We start from the raw sequence: 21,169 nt of genomic DNA, 5'->3' as shown, positions 1-21,169 counted from the left end.
TTTTTTGGTTTTTCAAAACAGGGTTTCTCTGTGGCTTTGGAGCCTGTCCTGGAACTAGCTCTGTAGACCAGGTTGGTCTCGAACTCACAGAGATCCACCTGCCTCTGCCTCCCGAGTGCTGGGATTACTTTCTCATTAATTTTGTGACATCTTTCTGCTTCTTTTCTTTTCTTTCTTTCTTTTTTGTTTTTATAAAAGGTGCTTGTCACATTCGCCACATATATATGTATATTTGTAAAATGATTTTTATATTGGAAATGTGTATTACTACCCCTTGTTTCTTGCAAGGGTAAGCATACCATACAGGAGCCATGGTAGGAAATCCCCTTCTTATTCTAGGACCTACAGCGAATGGTTCCCTGACTTGGATTCAGGCACCACGTAGAGAGGGAGGAAGACAGTGTGATCATTAAGGACTCTAGTGGTTCAGGCTGCAAGGACCTGGTGGCAGCTAATCTAATCTCAGGACAGTTATATCAGGGAGGAGGCATGTGGGTCACTCTTCACACCCTCGGCATTTCACTGAGGCCACAGTTTCCTTCTCTGGGGATGTTCAGGGTCAGAGCCTGAACTAAATTCCCTGAAAATAACACCCACTATTGCCAGAGGAAGAGAAAGAGAGTGAGGAAGGGAGAGAGAGAGAGGGAGGGAGGGAGAGAGAGAGAGAGAGAGAGAGAGAGAGAGAGAGAGAGAGAGAGAGAGGACACTCAAAAGACATACAAGGAGGCAAAGGCTTCAATGCTGCAGGTGAAGTTAAATGCAATCCAAGGTTTACATTTAAGCTTATCTTTCACATTTATTTATTTCTGTCCATGCATGTACACCAGAAGATGATTTGCAAGTGCTGGTAGCCATGTGGGTCCCAGGGATTGAGCTCAGGTCCTTAGACGTGGCAGCAAGCGCATCTATTCACCAAGAAATCCTGCAGATGCTGAGCCCTCTTGCAGACCGAGACAGAACAATGATCTAGCTCAGTGCATCTCAACCTTTGGGTCGAGACCCCCTGGTGGGATTGAACGACCCTTTTTCATAGGGGTTACATACATATGATATTCTGCATATTTACATTATATCCAGATATTTACATCACAATTCATAACAATAGCAAAATTACAGTTGTGAAGTATCAACGAAAAGAATTTTATGGTTGGGGGTCACCACAACATGTGTTAAAGGGTCGCAGCATTGGGAAGGTTGAGAACCACTGCTCTAGCCTTTTCTGCTGTGGGAGTCCTTTTGGGATAGGGTCTCATGTAGCACAGGTAGGACGGGAGCTAGCTGAAGTCCAGGATGACCTTGAACTTGTGATGTTCCTGCCCTACCACTGGAGAGGACGGGGTGACTAGCGTGTGTGCCATCACCCTAGGTGTAGAAGGTGATCAGGGGTTAGATACAAGGCCTTTTGGGTCCCAGATGGTGCTCTTTCTGCTGAGCCTACAGTACCTCTTGCACTTTTATGTCAGAAGGAACTAGAAGAAAGCCAGGCTTGCCTCTTGGGATGATTTTCCTTTAACTGCTGAGACCCCAGCATATTCAGCTGAGCTCCAAAGCTTAAGAGATCCCCTGAATAGCAAGAAGGATCCAGGAAAGAAGGCAGCACACTGGTGCATTTGGAACAAACCCATGGGTGGCAGAACCTTTGAAAGCAGACAGGAAGCCATACTGCATTTTCACTTTCCCAGCGCCATGCTTCATACTTCATCCTCTCTTCATTTTCTTCTAATCATCCCATGCTATTGATAGGATTATTAACAAATAAGACAATGGGCACAGTGGAGTGTTAGAAAATACATCTGTAGGTGGTGGCGCACGCCTTTAATCCCAGCACTCAGGAGGCAGAAGCAGGCGGATCTCTGTGTGTTTGAGGCCAGCCTGGTTTACAGAGAGAGAGTTCCAGGACAGTCAGGGCTACACAGAGAAACCCTTCATGAAAAAAAACCAAAACTTCAGAAAGACAAAAAATTTTAAAAAATGTAAATAAACAAACATCCGTTGTTTTCCAACTCGTCAGCGTCTTACCACTGCTGACACTTTCCCTTGGGCACACGTGCACACACGCACATCCGTAGTCCCTAATCAGACTGAGCTCAGACTGAACAGGTGACTGCTCCTCACTGCTCTCTGTTTCATCATCACCTCTCATCTAACAGCAGACCATATTTGAGTTTTTCAATTCTCCCATAACGTCCTCTGTAACTTCTCTATCTAACCAGGTCATTGCTGCATCCCTAGTTACTCTTTCTAGTGTCTAAGGTCCTTATAGCCTGTTTAATCTTGTCGGATCCATTTCTGCGTCGTCACTGAGTTACTGAGGCAATCAGGCTGTCTATTTTGCGGAATGTCACTAGATTTGTCTAACTGCTTTTTTCATGGTGTTTTTTTTCTTCTAATTTCAGTATTTTTTCAATTAGAAATTATATCTAAAAGCATTAAAGAGATCAAATTATACAACAAAGGTGATGTGTATTTCATGAACATTTATACCAGAAGACATTTAACACCAGTTAATCCACTAGGAGTGAAGCACATGTCAACTAGGGTTAGTGTGAAGACAGTCGGATCTTCCGAGCTTCTTTGAAGGCTCTAGCAGGGAGTGCAGGTACGCATACACTCTTGAGCAAAGAATGGTCCTCTACCAGGGATGGGAGCCCTCACAGAGTGAGTGTGTAGCTCTGGAAGGGATACATGTGGACCAGAGAGGGAGGAAGGGGACAAGTGTCTAGCCAGCCAGAGCAGGGGACTCAACCCTGATGAGCAATAGGGGACAGAGCTGAAGCCAGACACCCTCACACAGACTCTGCTTCAGTGTACAGATGTGACTTTCCCCTTGTGGCTGACGGGGTCTGGGAGGAAGAGAAGTAGAGACAGAGGGAGGATGGGTGCGGTTGGCTGCCTTGGCTGTATACTAGTGTTCATTAATCATTCACCATAATGGTTTTGAATGTAAAAATTTCATTTATTTATTATCTTTGTGTGTATGTGTTTCTCATGTTTGTTTGGAAACTAATTAATGTTGTTTAATAATAACTCTTAATATTAATGGTCTCAACCACCCAATAAAGAGACACAAACTAACCTACTGGATCAGAAAACAGGATCCATCTTCTTGTTGTCTCTAAGAAACACACCCCATGAGCAACAATAGACACTACTGATACGTATTTCAAAATCTTTGGTGATTGGGTTTCTCTGCAGATACAGTAAGTCAGATCAGGCCAAATTAGAAGTCCAGGTTTAGTTCATGAGAAACAATTTCCGGGTGACTCTTGGGGAAGGGAAGCAGGAGAGCAATCATGCTGTGGGGCCCAGTTTTAAACACCGATGGATGAGGGCGTGGTCTTGACTAGCTGGGGGAGGTGAGAGGAAGGGGGGAGCTGACTCTCGGAGGGCCTTCTGAGAGGGGAGGGTCTGGAATGGAGGAGTGGGCCTGAGTTCCCAGCCGAACATCTGGGAGGGGGTTGCAATGGGGCCCAAGCTGGAGATTCCTAACAACTACCTTAGCCCGTAAAGATGGAAAAGGGTGTTCTAAGAAAACTGGACCAAGAAGCAAGCAGGTATAGCCATTCTAATATCCAATAAAATTGAATTCAAACCAAAACTAGCCAGAAGAGAGAAGGAGGGATACTTAACACTTATTAAAGTAAAACTCCAACAAAAGGGAATTACAATTCTAAGCATATATGGACCAAACACAAGAGCGCCTGATTTTATAAAAGACACACGGTAAGACTTAAAACTTCAGATTGAAGCCGGGCAGTGGTGGCGCACGCCTTTAATCCCAGCACTCGGGAGGCAGAGGCAGGTGGATCTCTGTGAGTTCGAGGCCAGCCTGGTCTACAAGAGCTAGTTCCAGGACAGGCACCAAAGCTACAGAGAAACCCTGTCTCGAAAAAACAAAAAAAAAAAACAAAACTTCAGATTGACATAATCACAGTGACAGTGGGTGATCTTAATAGGCCGCTCTCATCAACAGCCATGTCACTTGGAAAAAGAGAGACTCTAAGAGTCAAATGGCATTATAATGAACGGGCCTAATAACATCCCACCCCAACAATATGGAATACATAGTTTGCTCAGTAGCCCATGGAACTTTCTCCAAAGCAGAATCATAAAAACATACTTTTAGAGAATCATAAAAACATACTTTAAAAGTTGACCTTGTATCAAGCTGAAAAATAAAAGAAATGGATGAATCTCTACCTATATACAGCCTACCAACGTTAAACTAAGATCAACTAAATATTCTAAACAGACCTTTAAAGCTCTGTGAGGCCGGGCGATGGTGGCGCACGCCTTTAATCCCAGCACTCGGGAGGCAGAGGCAGGCGGATCTCTGTGAGTTCGAGACCAGCCTGGTCTACAGAGCTAGTTCCAGGACAGGCTCCAAAGCCACAGGGAAACCCTGTCTCGAAAAACAAAAACAAAAACAAAAAAAAAAACCAAACAAAAAAATAAAGCTCTGTGAGGTTGAAGCAGTAGTTAAGGATCTCCCAAGTAAACCATTCCTAGGCCCAGATGAATTTAGTGCACAATTCTACCAGACCTTGAACTAATACTCCTCAAACTATTCCAGAGTATGAAGCCATCATTGCTCTGATACCAAAACTGGACAAGACTCAACCAAAAAAAATTATAGGCCAATATCTCTGATGGACATGGATACAAAACACTCAAAAATATTGCAAATTAAATTGAAGAACATAGCAAAAAGATTATCAATCATGAGATCAGGCAGTATTCACCCCAGAGATGCAGAGATGGTCAACATGTGTAAATCACTCAGCACAACCCAACGCTTCAACAGACTAACGGACACAAATCACATGATCAGCTCATTAGATGCAGAAAAGGCCTCTGACAAACTCCAGCAACACACCTTCATGGTAAAAGTGTCAGAGAGAATCTGGGTAGAGGGAACATGTCTCGGCACAGAAAAGGCAACATGCAGGGAGACCACAACCAACATCATCCTGAACAGAAAAACTCAAAGCATTTACAAAAAAATCAGTAGTAAAACAAGGATGTCCACTGTCTCTCTCTGCTTACCCTGTGTCCTAATGTTTGGTCTACTTAGTCTTAGAGCAATAAGACAAATGAAAGAGATAATGGGGGAAACAAGAAAGGAAGTTGAAGTTATCCGTATTGGTGGGGCATGTTCATAATCTTTTTGTCATCTTACTTGCAAGGCACAGTTCAGTTTGCAGGTCTACTTGCAGATGCAAGAGACACAAAGAGTACCCCACACAGTCCAAAGAACACAGTCAGTAAGAAAGACAGCACAAACAGAGTGAGGTCCTTAGGGCTAGCTAGCAGCTTCTTGCCTTGCCTTTCAGCAATGTTCCTCCCTTTCTCTACCCTTCTCCTTCGGAAGTGAGCAAAACAACTCTAGTAGAGAATTTATGACATCAGGAGGCACTCTTTAGACTCATCCTTTTCTTTCCCCCTCCAATGCTGCTGAGGACTGAACCAGCCCTTGCCTCTGCTGGGCAACATGCTCTTCTTCAGCTCTCTGAAGTGACCCATATACATCCCATTCTGACGCGTGCCACTCAGCATAGCCTGATACACAAATGCAGCCACAGTGCGCCCGACTCTGCTCTGTTCCCCTTGGCTCTGGCTGCTGAGGCTGCTCTCAGGAATGATGGATGTTATTACTGTTACCTTGAGGAAGAATAATCTATCATTTGGTTTTGAGCACAAAGAATAACAAGAAAAAAAAAAACCAATGGAACAAAAAGCCAACGCCAGTTACCATCTTTTATAGAAAAAAGTAAAATTGAAGAGAGACTGATTTCACAAGGTGGAAGCCTGCAACTGTGACCTCCATTTTTCTTAGATTTTCTCTGAACTCGGGAATCTTTTATTGGCTACAGCCCAACATTTCTCTTCATCCTCGGGCCAACGTTTTGGCTTGGTTGGGAACAGCTGTCAGTATTTCTCTTTGCTGCTCGTCAGTCAAAAACTGTGCTCATGTTGGAGGCTTGGCTTCAACCCACCTAAGGTGTCGAAAGCACTAACTTCTTCACACCCGATCTTCCCCAGGCTGTGCACAGAAGTCCATCTCAGTCCAGTATAGAGCAGCATCACTAGCTAGTCTGAAAGTGGCCCAACGTCAGAGAGACTTTCTACATATTTCAGACGTCTATGACAAAGTGATGAATTTTACTATGGGCACCAAGTTAATGCGGACAAAAGGGACAAGTGTGGAGTAACAGGAAACCGAAAGTGCAGGTACATAATTGCACCAATTCTCAAAACAAAACAAACCGATCCTTTATACGGCCTGGGGATTTGGTTAAGAACTAAAACAAACAATGCCTGGCATTAACCAAGCAGTGCACATAAGTGTCTGTTCCTCCCGTGCTCCTAAGAACTGAAACCACTGTCTTTTAAACTAACAACCACATATCTCTCCGTGTTTGTATACGATACGTTTTATTTAACAATTCCCGAATTACTTTCCTGGCTCACTTCACGTCCGCCTGATCGAGACTGCAGGTGTTCATACGTAAGAATGTCCTTCAAAGGCTTTCCGTGTTCATGACTGTACACCCTCCAGAAATGCCACGAACATCATCCCGACAATAGAGCCGGAACCTGAAGCAGTCTGGTGACATTCCAAGTTTAGAGTGGAATGTGAATCTGTTAAGATTACTAGGTAACTTTATTGATAGCCTCGAATTTGTGCCAGATGTTAAAAACCGCCAAAGAAAAGACAGAACAAAAAAAAAACCACTCCAGGACTCCAACTTGGGGTATTTTTGTATGGAAATTGTGTTTTTTTTTTTCTGACTCATTTCTAGATCACACCCTGCTTTCCCCATTTCATTGCAATCTCAGTTTTCAGGAAGCAAAGAGAAATAAGATACACAATATATAAGTTTCTCTCCCATTCAGCTTTTAGCCTCAACAGCCCTGCATTCTCATTGGCAAGGTAGGCCGGGCGATGACGGAGAGTTAGAAAGCTGTTCTAAGAGGCGCTGGATCAAACGAGTACCACTCCATCACGGCTGACTCACTCATCCTCAGCACTCATTACCGGGTAGCCACGAAGCCATGCTAATTGGACAGTGGCTTATTGCCAGCTCGTGTTGACATGACCCACAATTCCCTGGCTTCCAGCCATCCTGTCTCTTTATCACACCTTCTTCTTCTTCTTCTTTCTTTTTTTTTTTGTAATCTGGTTGGGAAGTGAAATAATTTTTTAAAACCTCTCTCAAGTGCTATTTAACTTCTTATCATGAATTAAAAGTTTAATTAAATACCCTGTTAGAGGCCTGGGTCCTATGATTAAATATGACAAAGTAATAGTTATGATTACTGATCAAGTGAGGAACTTTATAGCTCTGAACTTTGTCTTAAAAGCTATTATTAACTTTAATTGAGACAGCTAAGAGTCTCCATTATAGGAGAAAGAAATGTAAGGGATATTTTGATCATATGTTTAGAAAAAGCTTAAAAGTGAATGAATACACAAATTACCTCACACAATTTAATTTGGATGACACTGGTTAAAGGACATGTTACAGATTCATGTCAAATGCTGGTCACTGTGGTCACTTCATATCAAGGATAAGCAGGCATAATGGAAAGAGACTTTTAAAATGACTCTGAAATCAGGCCACTTAAAAATACTTTTTATATGGGTCTGGTTTTTCGTATATTCAAGTCCTGCCACTACGCCAAAAGAGGAACATGTTTCTGAATGTTTCTTTAAATAGGATGCACTAGCCTCAGGATTAAAAAAAAAAAGGCAACAGGTTTGAAAACAGCTTATGTGTGTCTCATTTAAAATTAGCTGTTCCTGTGGCTGTCCACATTGGCTTCCCTCCCTGCTGTCAGCAGCATCCTATAGTCTCCAAAGAGACAATCTTTACAGCCCGAGCTCCCTGCCCATGGCTGGGCTTTCATTCACCCCCACTGAGACCAAGGTCCCAGTTTCAGGGCTGGAAGCCACCTTTGCCTTACTATAAATAAATTCCGCCTTCAGGCATTTCAGAATCATCAGCCCTCAACGCTAACACTTGAAAACTTCCTACTTGCCTGTAAGTAGTTGCCCAGAATATTTTGACTTCTTATTTATTTGCTTTTTTTTTTTTTTTCATCTCCTGCCAAGTCTCACTAATGCAACTTGGAAAATTGCAACACAGCTTCTAATGAGGATTCTGAGCTAAGAGCCATCTCACCAGCAAAGACTGTTCTCTCCTTTTATGGGAATAATAACACCTACTGTTTCTACAGCGCCAGCCTTCCAAGAAGTTGAGCATATCACGTTTCATTAATCTGAATGGCAACCCGCCTGTCAAGCTGGGAGCCAGCATTGCTACTCTCTGCACACGCATATTGAAATGGAGGTCATTAAATGAAATTATTTTCTCAGGACTATAAACCCTGAGATGGTTAAGGACTCACGCTCTGCCTGCATCTCGCATACTCTGCCTCTGTTCTGGGTTGTCGTGCAGGCATCCCCTGTCCTCTGCGCTCTTTTGCTACTGTCTCCTGGAAACGTGTGAGACATCACCTTAGAACTAGGGGTGCTGACGGAAAGGAGCCACAGACCTGCACAGGAGTCCTTTCTGGAGTCTTAGGGTTCTTTCCCTTCCTGAACAGCTTGTTTCCCATATCCAAGGTCTTTTTCTGCTTCCCAATCCAAGCACCCCCTCAATTCCTTCCCAGCAACACTACTTCTCTCTCCCTCCAACCTAGAACATTTCAGGGATTTCAGGGATCAGAGACCTGTAAGATAGGGTTTACACCTCAGGGATCACCTAGGTCCACCCCGCCACTCTGAGAAGGGTATGGTTTTGCAAAGTTGAGTCAGTTCCTTGGCCAGTAGACCCTGACTTCTCCTGTGCATTCATGGGCGTTTTTCTTATTTCCTAGAGAATCAATCCAGTTTTCTTTTCCTTCTGGAAATTTTCTATTAGCTTAAGTAATGGAATCGGTTAGCTCTACTGTTCTTTCTTCCTTTCTTTTTACCTCCTCTCTCTCCCTCCCTCCCTCCCTCGTTCCCTTCTTCCCTCTCTCTTCTGAGATGGGAGGTCTCTCTATTGCCAAGGCTGGGCTCAAATAATCCTACTGTTTCAGTTTTACAAGTGGCTATAAGTCTGCTTTACCATGCCTAACTAGATTTGGGGTGGGAATCCTTTTTTATTTTATTTTATTTTATTTTATTTTATTTTTTAAGACAGGGTTTCTCTGTGTAGCACTGGCTGGTTGCCCTGGAACTCACTCTGTAGACCAGGCTGGCCTTGAGATCCGACTGCTGGGATTAAAGTTGTGTTCCACCACCACCTGGCTTCAAACACTAGGTTTTAATGGCTTCACATGTAAGTCTGTTTCTTACTCATGTACTCATGGTACGATGTGATCTGGCGAAACAGGGAGGCTCCCTTTTGCAGAGGGCAACCGTTAACGCAGTACTCACATCTGGTCCAAGTGCTCCAGATAAGGGACAAAAGAATGCTTAGCTTTAAATGGGACACCAGACCAACCCCTGAAGGCTCAAGGGACACAAGAGGGAGCAGAAAGAACGTAAGTGCCAGAGGATGAGGACATGCCAGGGAGTGTTGCCATTTCGATACGCTATGACAAACAAGATTGGGCCCTCCAACATTTCATCAAGACTAGAGGAGGTTTTATGGGACCCCACTCCATCCTGAGGAGATAATGACTGCTCACGGTTATTGCTGGCGGAGAGTGGAGAGTATCAGCTTCTCACAGGCTACCCACTGGGGGACTTGTTATGTTCAGAGGGGAAGAGAGACCGACGGCAGGGGGTAATGAGGGGTGAATGTAGTCAGAACATATTGCATATACATAAGAAACAGTAAAAACCAGAGGGATGTGAGCCAGATAGCTGTCCTTCAACATTGACTCGGGGATTTGGGTCTCAGCTTCACTAAGTTCTTGGACACCAGCTAAATTGAAGAGAAAAGTCAAGAAGGACTCAGCCCTACTTTTAACAGTCTCAGGCCAGAAGCGACAAGATAGCCCATCTTCACGCCATTGGCTACACTGAGTGGCGTGACCTAGTTGATTACCAGGGCAGCCTTTCTTTGTGTGTCCAGGAAGGGAAGGAAAAGTGTGTGTGTAGACACTAGTACTGCGTGTGCGGTGTGCAAGCATGCTGCAGTCTTTTCCGACTTAACAGAAGAGCTATTTCCCTTCAGCCACTGGCCCGGCTCTCTGCTTGAGCAGCCTCACAGTCTGCCGAAATGAGGCCTCCTTTCTGCGGAACACAGGTGGGTTGGTTTTCTGCTTCTGCATCTGCCTGCCAACTGCTCAACAAAATCACAAGCAGCATTCCCCACTGATGAGTGGCCTTTAATACTCGGATATTCAAATTCCTAACTCCAGGCTAGACTTGGCCTATGAAAAAACATATAAATATATAAAGTATATATATGCATATATAAAACTGGGCATTAATCACTTCTACCTGGATGTTGACAGGCATCGCAGACTTCACCCCTACACACAGGACTCCCAGTCCTGCTTGGTCCTCTGCACCCACAACTCTCCAGTCTAGACTGGCTCAGTTGACGGTAACGTGATGCTTCCATCATCTTTGGAGTTAACTGCTCCTCCTTTCCTTCTGTCTGCTCTTATACCCAGCTTGTAAGGAGACCCCCTGAGCTCTGTCTTCAGAACAGCCCCAGAATCTGGCACGAGCATCCCTCCTTGCCATTACTGGGGTCCTCACACTATGTCTTAGCTACGCCAGTGTCTACTTCTGCTCTGCTTCTCCCCTTGGCCTCTTTTGATCTATGTCCGTGTACACAGTCATCAAAACAATCGCTTGTGAAACCCTTCAGTGGCTTTTTTTGTTTATTCTGTGCAAAGGTCAAGTGTCTAGCGGGGTCAGCGTCTGGCCTCATCTCCTCTCTGACATAGAGTGTGGCACCCTTCCTCATTCGGATACTGTGTCGGGCATCTGGGATGGCTTCAGTCGCTAGGCCTTTCCTTGTTACTCTTCTGCCTCGCTAACTCACCTGCTCACTCTCCAGCTGTCAACATGGCCGACTCTTCATCTCCCACCTCTCTGTCCTCAGAAGCTACCCTTGCAAACAAGCCTTCCTTGACTTTCCTGTCCAAGACCTCAATACCTGTGACCTGACATTCCATAGCCCCCTCTTCTGTTTTGTTTTCCCCAAAGGCATCTAACAAAGTACATTTGATATCTACCAATTTCCTTCCTTTTAGAATCTAAGTGAGGTTCACCCAGCACCCGGAACAGTCCTTCTGTGTGCACAGTAGGACTTGGACAGCTGTTTGTTTAATGAATGGATAAACCCACGAGGAAATGGTCCAAGGACGCTGATTGCTTGAGCCTTCACACAAGAGGGCACAGAGGTTCAAACGATACTTCAGCTAATGGCTCCTCTGCCTGGAAAATTTGCCTTGATGGTTTTCCAGGCTGGAGCTGGTAACTTGGGGAGGGGGAGGAGGAGGGGTTGGCTCTGTGCTCAGGATAGGTGTTCAATTTAGAGCCTGTCCTGAAGGGCTTTTAATCGCAGGCAATCGTGAGTCAGGGCGATGTAGGGCTGGATGGCAGCTGAAGAGAAGAGCTGAGCTGGGCCTCAACTAGAGAGGACGGGAGGGACAGGGTTGCAGTTTGCTTTGGGTACTTTCCTAGTTCAAAGAGGTGTGGCAAGTGTGAGCAAGAGTGAGGGCAGGATAGAAGTTTATTCAAATTTAATGATGGAATTATATGAAGTTAAAGATTTCTTGGGAGCGAAATCTAATGCTTTTTCTTAGAAGACTCGAATACAGTTAATTCCTAGCAGTTACTCTTTAGTGTGATGCTTACTTATTTGCCATTTCATTCGGATTCTGTGATGTCATCCTCTGAGCTAAGTATGAGCCTACAAGGACTCTTCAGTGTGCACACAGCGAGCAGCAGGAAGCTGCGGTCTAGTGGTCTGAATAGAGAGGAAAGGCTCTCCAAGGCAGGCTTTGGGGTACTTGAGGATCTGCAAAGGAAAATGCCACTGAAGCTCGCTTATAGGTCCCACTATGTGGTAGTTTGAACGAGAAGGGTCTCCATAGGCTCATGTATATGAATGCTTAGTCAACAGGGAGAGGTACTATTTGAAAAGATTAGAAGGATTAGGGGGTGTGGCCTTGTTAGAAGTGTGTCACTGGGGTGGGCTTTGAGGTTTCAGAAACTCATGCCAAGCCCAGACTCTCTCCACCTATGGATCATGATACAGCTCTCGGCTACAGCTCCAGTGTTAGCCTGCATGCATGCCATCATGTTCCCTGCCAACATGGTAATGGACTAAACTTCTGAAACTTGAAGCAAGCCCCCATATAAATGGTTTCTTTCATTAAGAGCTGCCTTGGTCATGGTGCCTCTTCACAGCAATAGCACAATGATTAAGACACACTAGAGAGATACTGAAGAGCTGTGTTACTATTAATATAAACTCATGTTAAGCAAGGGAAAATACTTGTATCTACTTATAACTGAAGATTCCAGGAACACAAACAAGGAGAAGGTTTTAGTAGTTTAAGTCTGAGACGTCGCCCAAGGCACAACTGAAGTTGTGGTTTCCAATGCAGCAGTGTTTGGAGGTAACTGGATCATGGAGGGATCTAAGCTCACCGCTGAATGAATCCACAATGAATGGATGCTCATCTGAAGGACCACTGTGAGGTGTGGGAACTACAGAAGGCAGGACTGAGTGGGAGGAAGGATGTATACTGCTTGGCTCTTTATCTACTCTCTCTGTTTCATAGCCATTATCAGGAGACCAACTCTGCTCTTCAGTACCCTTCTGCCATGGTGCTCTATGTCACCCCAGGCCTAGAAACTACAGAACTAAGTGATTATGGGCTGATACAGCAAACCAAAAGAATTCTTCTGCCTTTAAACTGCTCTTCTCAGGGTTTTTTTTTTTTTCCAGTGACAGAAAGCTGAGAAACCCATGAATGTAGATGATACAGGGACTAGAGAAACAAAAGTCACTTTATGGGGGCCAGAAGCAACAAGCCCAATACACAGCCAAGACACTCTTTACTAACACAATCAAAAAGTCAAGTAGACTTTTATTGGATGTCCATGTGGCGGCAGTCAGCGTCCTCTTACTTTGTTTTTTTTTTTAAATATTACTTAAGTAAACAGTAAGTTTATTGTAAGCAACTTTCAAAACTCTACAATTGACAGAGACATCTTGATACCTAGACAGTTACCCAAACTTCTTCTGTACCATTGGGGCATCTATCTTCAGACTACTGGCCCATAGTATCCAGCAGACTTTTCCATAAAGTAGGAAAATTCAAAGAAAGTTCTGTCTATATTGACAGTTTGTCAGTCACTTTCTTCTGTGTCCTGCATAATGTCTGGCAGACTCTTTCATGAAGCAGGAACCGTGAAGGATAGTCTCATCTTTAGGAAAGTTTAGTAGTCATTTCTCTGTGGGCCCTGCATGTTTAGTTTATTAACCAGTCTAGGCAAGAGCAGTTTCTTGCCAAATGGTCAACCAACCCCATAAGGAGCCTCTTCAGTTCCCATCATCCTCTTGAAGTAGCTTGGTGCTGCCAGGAGCAGATGTGTCTCACTGTCATGAAAAATCCTAACTTTTTAAAACCTTTTAAATGCCATACTCTGAAGGCCTCCAAAAGATTTGAAGAAATCCCATCTCACTGAAACATATCTCTATATATCTAGAAAACCTAACTAACATGACTACAAGTTTGACTATTATAAATGGTTATCTATTAACCTATACTTCTTAATTATACATTAAATTTTTAAATGAGCTATACAAACACAATACCATAATCAAGATCAGAAGTATACATAAAAGAGAATTGACTTTAAATTTGTATCAATAAAACAAGATCCAAGCTAATGCAAATCTCTATAGCATATCTTTAAATGTAAAGAAACATTTATAGACAATATTTGGGAATATAGACATAGTTTTTTTCCAAACTGCTTCCTGCTATTTATTTGGCAAAGTAATTTGATGAACTCATAATAGCTGTGGTTACCAATTTGAGATAAAGGCAGCTAAAACTTCCATAATGCAGGGTGGAGGTGTTCCTGCCCCACCTATAACCAAGCTAAAATTGGCAGTTTATGGATGTTGGAGAAGGGAGAGTCACTTTTCTTCAAAGTGGTTATTGCTAGCAGACCATGCTCCAGTAGATTGTTCTATAACTATGCCCATGCATATATAAGCGTCCTCTTACTTTGAACAGATTGAGCAATGCCCTAGAAAGCAGCATTTGTCTCAAGGGTTTGATTGGAGAAGAAACTTCTGGTTTTGGAACATTATTTATAGCTTGATCTTCTTTACATTTTACTGGATATGTATTATATTTTGATAAATACTTTAAGGGCTTCAGAACGTTAGAGATTCTTAAAAGTAAGAACCTGGCTCAGAGAGGTTAAGCAGACCAGGATTTAAGTTATGATTGGAAACAGGCTGGGGCTTAGGGTATTCTAGGAAGCATGAGGCGGGGCTAACCTATCATTGAGAAAAGACTCATGACATAAAGTAAGATTTTCATTTGTGTGTACATTTTAATACCTAATGTTTGGAAATGAGTAATGCACACACAAACTGTCTCTCAAACAGAAAACACTAATAAATACACACAGAACACCACTTCCTGAGACTACTCTGAATTACTGGAAGTTCTGTCAATAGTTCCAGAGAATTCTAGAGTTGGAGTAAGGAGGGAAGGTGTTCTTACTCCCATATGGAGAAGAAAGAAAGACTTACATCTGACAAATGGCCTGCTACAGGATGGGCTGGATCGGAAGCTTTGACATTTATGATCTTGGCTAATCCTAGTGGCAACTCACTGACTGCTACGCCTCCATTCAGCTCAGCTGGGAAAGGTCCACCCTGCTCAGGGACACTCCACAGCTGCCATTGCTCTGTCTTCTCTTGCTACCTGCTGCCTAACAGTTTGCTCCCTGACTTGACCCTAGTTACTCCATCTTTGAATGGTTTATTCTTGTGCAAGAAATGAGAATGGAGCAGCCTATGGTGACTATGAAAGGGTAGCCTATGTGAAGATATTTCAAACTTAGGGGGTTCATAGGCTGGCCATTCTGCTCTGTGCAGGCAGTCACAAACGCTGTCTGGCAAGGGACTGGACTCTTGGGTCTCTTCTCGTGCTGTGGACTGAACGTGCTAGGCAAGTGCTCCAACACTGAGCTGCACCTCTACCCCTTTCTGTCTGTTATTCCCTGTTAGATTCGGAGGAGGTGCTCAGTCCACCACCACTCCCTACTGTTTAACATATAACCATCGACCCATTAACATTGTCCTGTGTTTCTGAAGGCATCTAGGCTTGGGAGCCTGGAACTGAGTGGTAGTTCTCATCTTTAACTCCTGATTTAGGTCTTAGATGTCTCGTGAGACTGCTGGGAAGTGGAGGAGGTGACGCTGGACCTCGTTCATGAGGGCGAGGATGAGACCTGTGTCTCTGTGGGCCGCGCAGTACCCAGCTCACAAACAGCTGCTCATGACTCTGAGTTGTACACCGTGCTGCTGGTACACAGAGGATACTCCGTCCCACACGCGAAGTTCAAGGGTGCACATCAGTCTCCCCAGTCTTCCGAAAATATGGGGACTCAGAACGATTGAGGAATCATAAACAATTTGAAGAGTGATCAATTTTACGGTTTACCATTGTGAAGCCCATCTTCTGGGTCCCCTGCCTCTCAACCACTGTCATCTTTACACACTGTAAGCCAGGCTATTCATGTCCCCAAAGTACCAAAATGACTGTCTTTACCAAAGCAGTTAAGAAACCTGAGTAGGGGATATTTTCAATACTGATGAGAAAAACAAATTGACACTTCTTAGAATCTCACTGCATTAGTGGTGAGACATGCTGGTGGCTTTGTTTTTTTTAAAATTTCTAAGCAAGGAAGGTCCTGTGAATTCTTTCGCTGTTTTATTCTCAGGGGAAATCTAATGATCCATTTGAAAGACAGAAGACATAGCCGTGATTCAAATCCTACACAGAGGACTGCATCAGACTGAGGCTCAACCGTTCAAACCCCAAAAGTTTAAGTGAAGTAGCAACTGTGAGGGTCTGGGCCCCAGGTGAGGCTCTTTTCCCTTAAAGAAGCACTCTTACTTTGCATTCATGCTGCTGAGGCTGCAAGTGCATCAAACAAAAGCTGACTATCCTACAAGCCAACATGGGGGTGACGTGAACACCAACGCAAGCATCATGCGCATGTAACTTCTACAGCCTCCTTTGCCAGTTTTTTAAAAAAATAAGTCTACAAACCTCCTGTAACAACCACACAAAACACACCAAGTAACCGTACCTCTTCAGGCAAGCTGACCACGAGGTCATCTTTTGTCTGTCCAACCAGGGCTTGCCAGAAGTATTCGCTGCACGCGGCCAGCACGGCCCTGTGGGCTCGGAACTCCTTCCTCTCCACGATCAGAGTTACGTCACAGAGGATGTCCTTTTTCCGTTGGTCATTGAGGCCGAGGAGGATGTTGGCACAGTGGACTGTGGACTCATACACATACATGGGGGAGTCAGGCTTCTCATCCACAGACATGCCGTTCAAACCCTGGAAGAGAGAAAGGCTGGGTCAGTGTCCCGTAAGTGACAGAGAAGGTAAGGAGGACCATCATCGCTCCTAGGTCCCCCAGTCAGCAGCCTGGCAGAGGGGAGAGGGCTGCTAAGTAGCACAGCCATTCTGGGTTGGTGTAACAAAGTCAGAAATGTCTGAAGGCTGCAACCTATTGCTTCCCTTCCATCCAACTACATTTCTTTACCCTGCATCTTTTAATGGAACACCGTAACACTGGGTAGTTTCGATTTCATTAGGAGGCTAAAATGGATTTGTGTGTAAAGTCTAATTACTAACTGAGATTTGTGTTAAAAGGGAACACGTCATTTTGAAGTCTTTGAGATGCTGTTTTGGTGAAATACATGCAAGTTCCTAAGTCGAAATTTGGCAAAGATGCTAAGTAGACTACATATTACATCATGAGCTATGATTCAATGGATCAATAACGTGTAGATGTAGGTCTGATATTTCATCCACCCTTTACCCTTCACACTATGGCGGTCATTCCTGTCTCAGATATGGAACAATGCTTTCATTGTCTCAGAGGGCCCAATGAACATCTTTAAGGAAACAACATTGCAATAGGAACCATGAGAAAAGATGCATTCAGAGTAAGATTTACAAAGACTCCTTTGCTTTCAATAGTAGTCTGGGAGTAATTTTAAAAGACACTGTCCTCAGCTGAATCAAAGGTTGGGTTTTCAGGAAGGCCTACTACCAGTGTCAACCCCACTAGCAAGTCCTTCTTTCCCCTGTCTTTATTTTTGCTTTTGAAAACAGCTTTAGTATATGATGCTTAAATATTTGGAGTATGCAATTGCCATCTGACATGCATATGCAACTGGGAAGCCGTCGACGCGATCAAGATGAACATACCATCAGCACCCAAAAGCCCGCTGCAGCCCTTACACCCATCAGCAGCCCTGCCCCAACTGCTCAGCTTTCTGACGTCTGTTGGCCTCTTCTAGAGTTTTACTTAAATGGAATAATGTGCTACCCTGTCTGAATTATCTTACTCAGAACAATTATTTTGTCATCCACTCATGCTGCTGGATAGAGCGAAGGTTTGTTCCTCCTTCCATTCTGTTGGTGAGAACATAAACTCATGCAGTCGCTAAGGAAACCAGCGTGGAGGTGTGTCAGAAGCTGAAAGTAGGCTACTCATATGACACAGACGTGCAGCTCTAAGGCATACACCGACGTGAGTTTAAGCTGACCACAGAGATACCTGCACATCTGTATTTCTTGCAGCGCAGTCGAAATAGCCAGGAAATGGAAAGAAACAGCCTAGATGCCAATATTCAGACTAATGAATACAGAAAATACCGTGCACATACGCAACAGAGTTTTATTCAGTCTTAAAGAAGACCTGAGTGATTATTAGCAGGAAAATGTGTGGAACTGGAACGTGAAATTAGGTAGACTTGGAAAGACAAATGTTGTGAGTTTTTCTTATGTGCAAAATCTCGATCTAAACATGAAATTAGAAGGAGTCTATATTAAAAGAGAACAAAAGAAAATAATAGTGGAAGATAAAATAACTCATTTCTTTTATATGCAGAATCTAGAATTAAATACACACTCATACGCCAGCAAGTGGTGGTGGAGGACAGAGGAACAGGTGAAGGTAGTGGGATGATAAATTAGCAAAGTATACGATATATGTCTATGAAAATATCATGTTAGTGAGGAGAGAGATGGGAGGGTAGGGCAGAGGAGGCAGGGATAACTAACACTAAAGATTTTAGAAAAGGCCATATGGAAATCTGCCATTTTATAGGCTTCCTAAACATATAAACAAGTTTAACTGGAGGTATCCCACACAGGAGACTCCTCCCAAGACTATATTCCTCCCAGAAGCCATAAGATGCCGAATAAAAACCCCATTACCAGGCTGTGGGACCAGGTAGGACAGAAATTTCCGTCTACAAGTGTTCCGGCAGGGCTTGGCAGGACTGATATACTCATGGACTGACAGCAGCAGGGGCTGTACAAGATCTGTACAAGATTAAGCAAAGCAACATTCTAGCACAAGATCAAGCCAATCAACATTCTAGCACAGAAGAAGAAAGGGTTCATGAGCCTCCACCCATAAATGAGTAGCTATGGGCAGTTGATCACTCCTTGGGTAGGGAAAGCCAGTTTTCTTTAAGGGTGTGGTTTCTGGTAAGTCCATGGAAGTTCCAGTAGATGGTCACACAGCACGAGTACATGAATGGATGGGCAGCACAAATTGAACTTGATGGGAGGGAGGGAGGGGGGGAAACATGATTTGGGAGGTAGGGAGGTAGAAATGGATCTGGGAGGAGTTAGGGGAAAGAGTAGGAACAAGTATGATAAAAATACACTGTAGGAAATGATCAAATAATAAAAATATTAGAAGGTCAATAATGCAGGCAAAATCCATTATTTTGTATGCCAACTAAAACTTAGTAAAATAGGAGAGTTTGTTATGTTATTGCTGAATTGTATTTGCTGCATTTACAAGTCTTAAGCCATCCATAGCTACTGATGGATAACTGAACTGCTTCCAGTTTGAGACTACTATAACTAAAGCTGCTGGGAACATCAGTGCTTAAGACTTCCTATGGACAGGTACCTGAGTTTCTTCCAGGGCACATACAAGTTTAAGGTATTGTTTAAACTGACATTGTTTTCTCACACAGCTGTATCATCTTACGTCTCCCTAGGAGCATATGAGCACTGGCTCTTGACATCCCTGCCAACACTGGGCATCCTTGTAGCTGCACCTGATACCTTCCTGAAACTCACTCTGTAGACCAGGCTGGCCTCGACCTCAGAGATCTGCCTGCCTCTGCCTCCTGAGGGCTGGGATTAAAGTTGTGCACCACCACGTTAAATTTAATTCTTGAAGCTGGGTCTTGCTTTATAGCCCAGGCTAGTTTTCAACACTAGATCCTTCTACCTCTGCCTTATGAGTGTTGGGAATGTATCTGACAGACATGAGACACTTTCCATTTCAAATCAGGTTATCTGTTTCTTGCTGTGGACTCTTGAGAGTTCTGACTGCTCTCAACAGTATTTTATGTGACACATCAATATCTCCCTCCAGTCAGCCATTGCCTGTCTTCTTCTCTTAATATTTATTCTTAAAGTTTTCACTTGATAAAACCCAGTTATGTAACTTTTAAGAAATATATTGTACTTCTCTGGTATCAAATCTAAAATAAAGTTTTAGTGCTCTATGAATATTAATATATTTTCAAATTTATACCTAAGCCTCCGAATATTATTTTAAAGTGTCAACTTGATTTTTCATTGTTAATATATAAATAATTTTATATTTGATGATGAAGATCAAACTCAGAGCCTCTTGCCAGAATTCTAGGCTAATATTCCAATACTTAGCTACACTACACATTATACAAGAAACAATTTTGTGTAGAGATTTTGTATCCTGAAACCTTGCCTAATATTAGTTCTCATGGCCTTTCCTGAAGCTTCTATAGCATTTATGCAGTGAAGATAATGCTGTCTGTAAATAAAACATCAACTCCTTTTTATGGATGCTTTGTGCATTTTAGTGACTGACCATGCTGCCAGTGGCTCTGCTGTAACACGGAACAGATGAGAAGAAAAACCTTTGCTTGCCGAGGTTGGGGAAAACAGCATTTCACCAGGACGCCCGATGTTAGCAACAGGTGCTTCACAGATGCTCTTGCTGTGGGATGAGGTCTCCACCCGTTCCACATCAGTTCACTCACATTGCTTCAACTAAGAACCTGACCTCAGAATCCCAGCCCTGGGGAGGCTGAGGCAACACCACAAATTTGAGGCTAACCTCTGTCACACAGCAAGAACCTTCAGAGAGAAAGGGAGAAAAGGGGGGCAGAGAGTGGGAGAGGAGAGGGGGAGAGAGAGAAAGGAGGGGAGAGAGGGGAAGAGAAGAGAGGGAGAGAGGGGAGAGAGAAAGGAGGGGAGAGAGGGGAGGGAGCAGTCCAGCACTTTAGTTGTGTTTTTTTTCCTCCCCTGTTGAAGATTTTCTCTCTATCACACACTTCCCCATGGGATAATTGACCGTGATAAGCTCTGGCTTTTCTCCTTCCAATCTTCTGGGTCTGTGGCTGTGGAGCATTCATACCTGAAGGAACTTCAGCCATCATTCTCTCAAGGGTCTTTGCCAAATATTTTTGCTGTCTCCTTCCCTACACTTCTTACAATGGCTCAAGACTCGCCAATTAGAAACTGCCTGCCAGTTCAGATTGCCCTGCTCATGTAAAAATGTTTTGTTCTAAAGTGGTTGCACAAGTTGGCATTCCCACCAGCAATGGATGAGTGTACCTCTTACTCCACAACCTCTCCAGCAAAGGCTATTGTAGGTGTTTTTGATTTTAGCCATTCTGACAGGTATAAGATGGTATCTCAAAGTTGTTTTAATTTGCATTTCCCTGATCGCTAAGGAGGTTGAGCATGACCTTAAGTGTCTTTTGGAAATCAGTGTGGCGATTTCTCAGGAAGTTCGGGATCAACCTACCCCAAGACCCAGTAATACCACTCTTGGGAATATACCCAAGAGAGGCCCTATCATATGACAAAAGCATTTGTTCAACTATGTTCATAGCAGCATTATTTGTAATAGCCAGA

At 43.6% G+C, this 21,169-nt stretch overlaps 1 protein-coding gene across 1 annotated transcript in view; it reads right to left on the bottom strand.

The window, feature by feature from the left end:
• The window catches only part of Bach2 (BTB domain and CNC homolog 2), a 339,104-nt gene that overhangs the window by 67,892 nt on the left and 250,043 nt on the right, over positions 1–21,169 (bottom strand). The window contains exon 4 of the mRNA XM_005361940.3: positions 16,307–16,561. Coding sequence (XP_005361997.1) covers positions 16,307–16,549 — 243 coding nt within the window. The 5' untranslated portion in view covers positions 16,550–16,561. The remainder of the gene's footprint in view (positions 1–16,306; positions 16,562–21,169) is intronic.

This window comes from Microtus ochrogaster, linkage group LG5, assembly GCF_000317375.1.
Source record: "Microtus ochrogaster isolate Prairie Vole_2 linkage group LG5, MicOch1.0, whole genome shotgun sequence".
NCBI lineage: Eukaryota > Metazoa > Chordata > Mammalia > Rodentia > Cricetidae > Microtus > Microtus ochrogaster.
The sequence above is the reverse complement of the archived record's forward strand: the minus strand, read 5'-3'. Positions and strand labels throughout refer to the sequence as shown.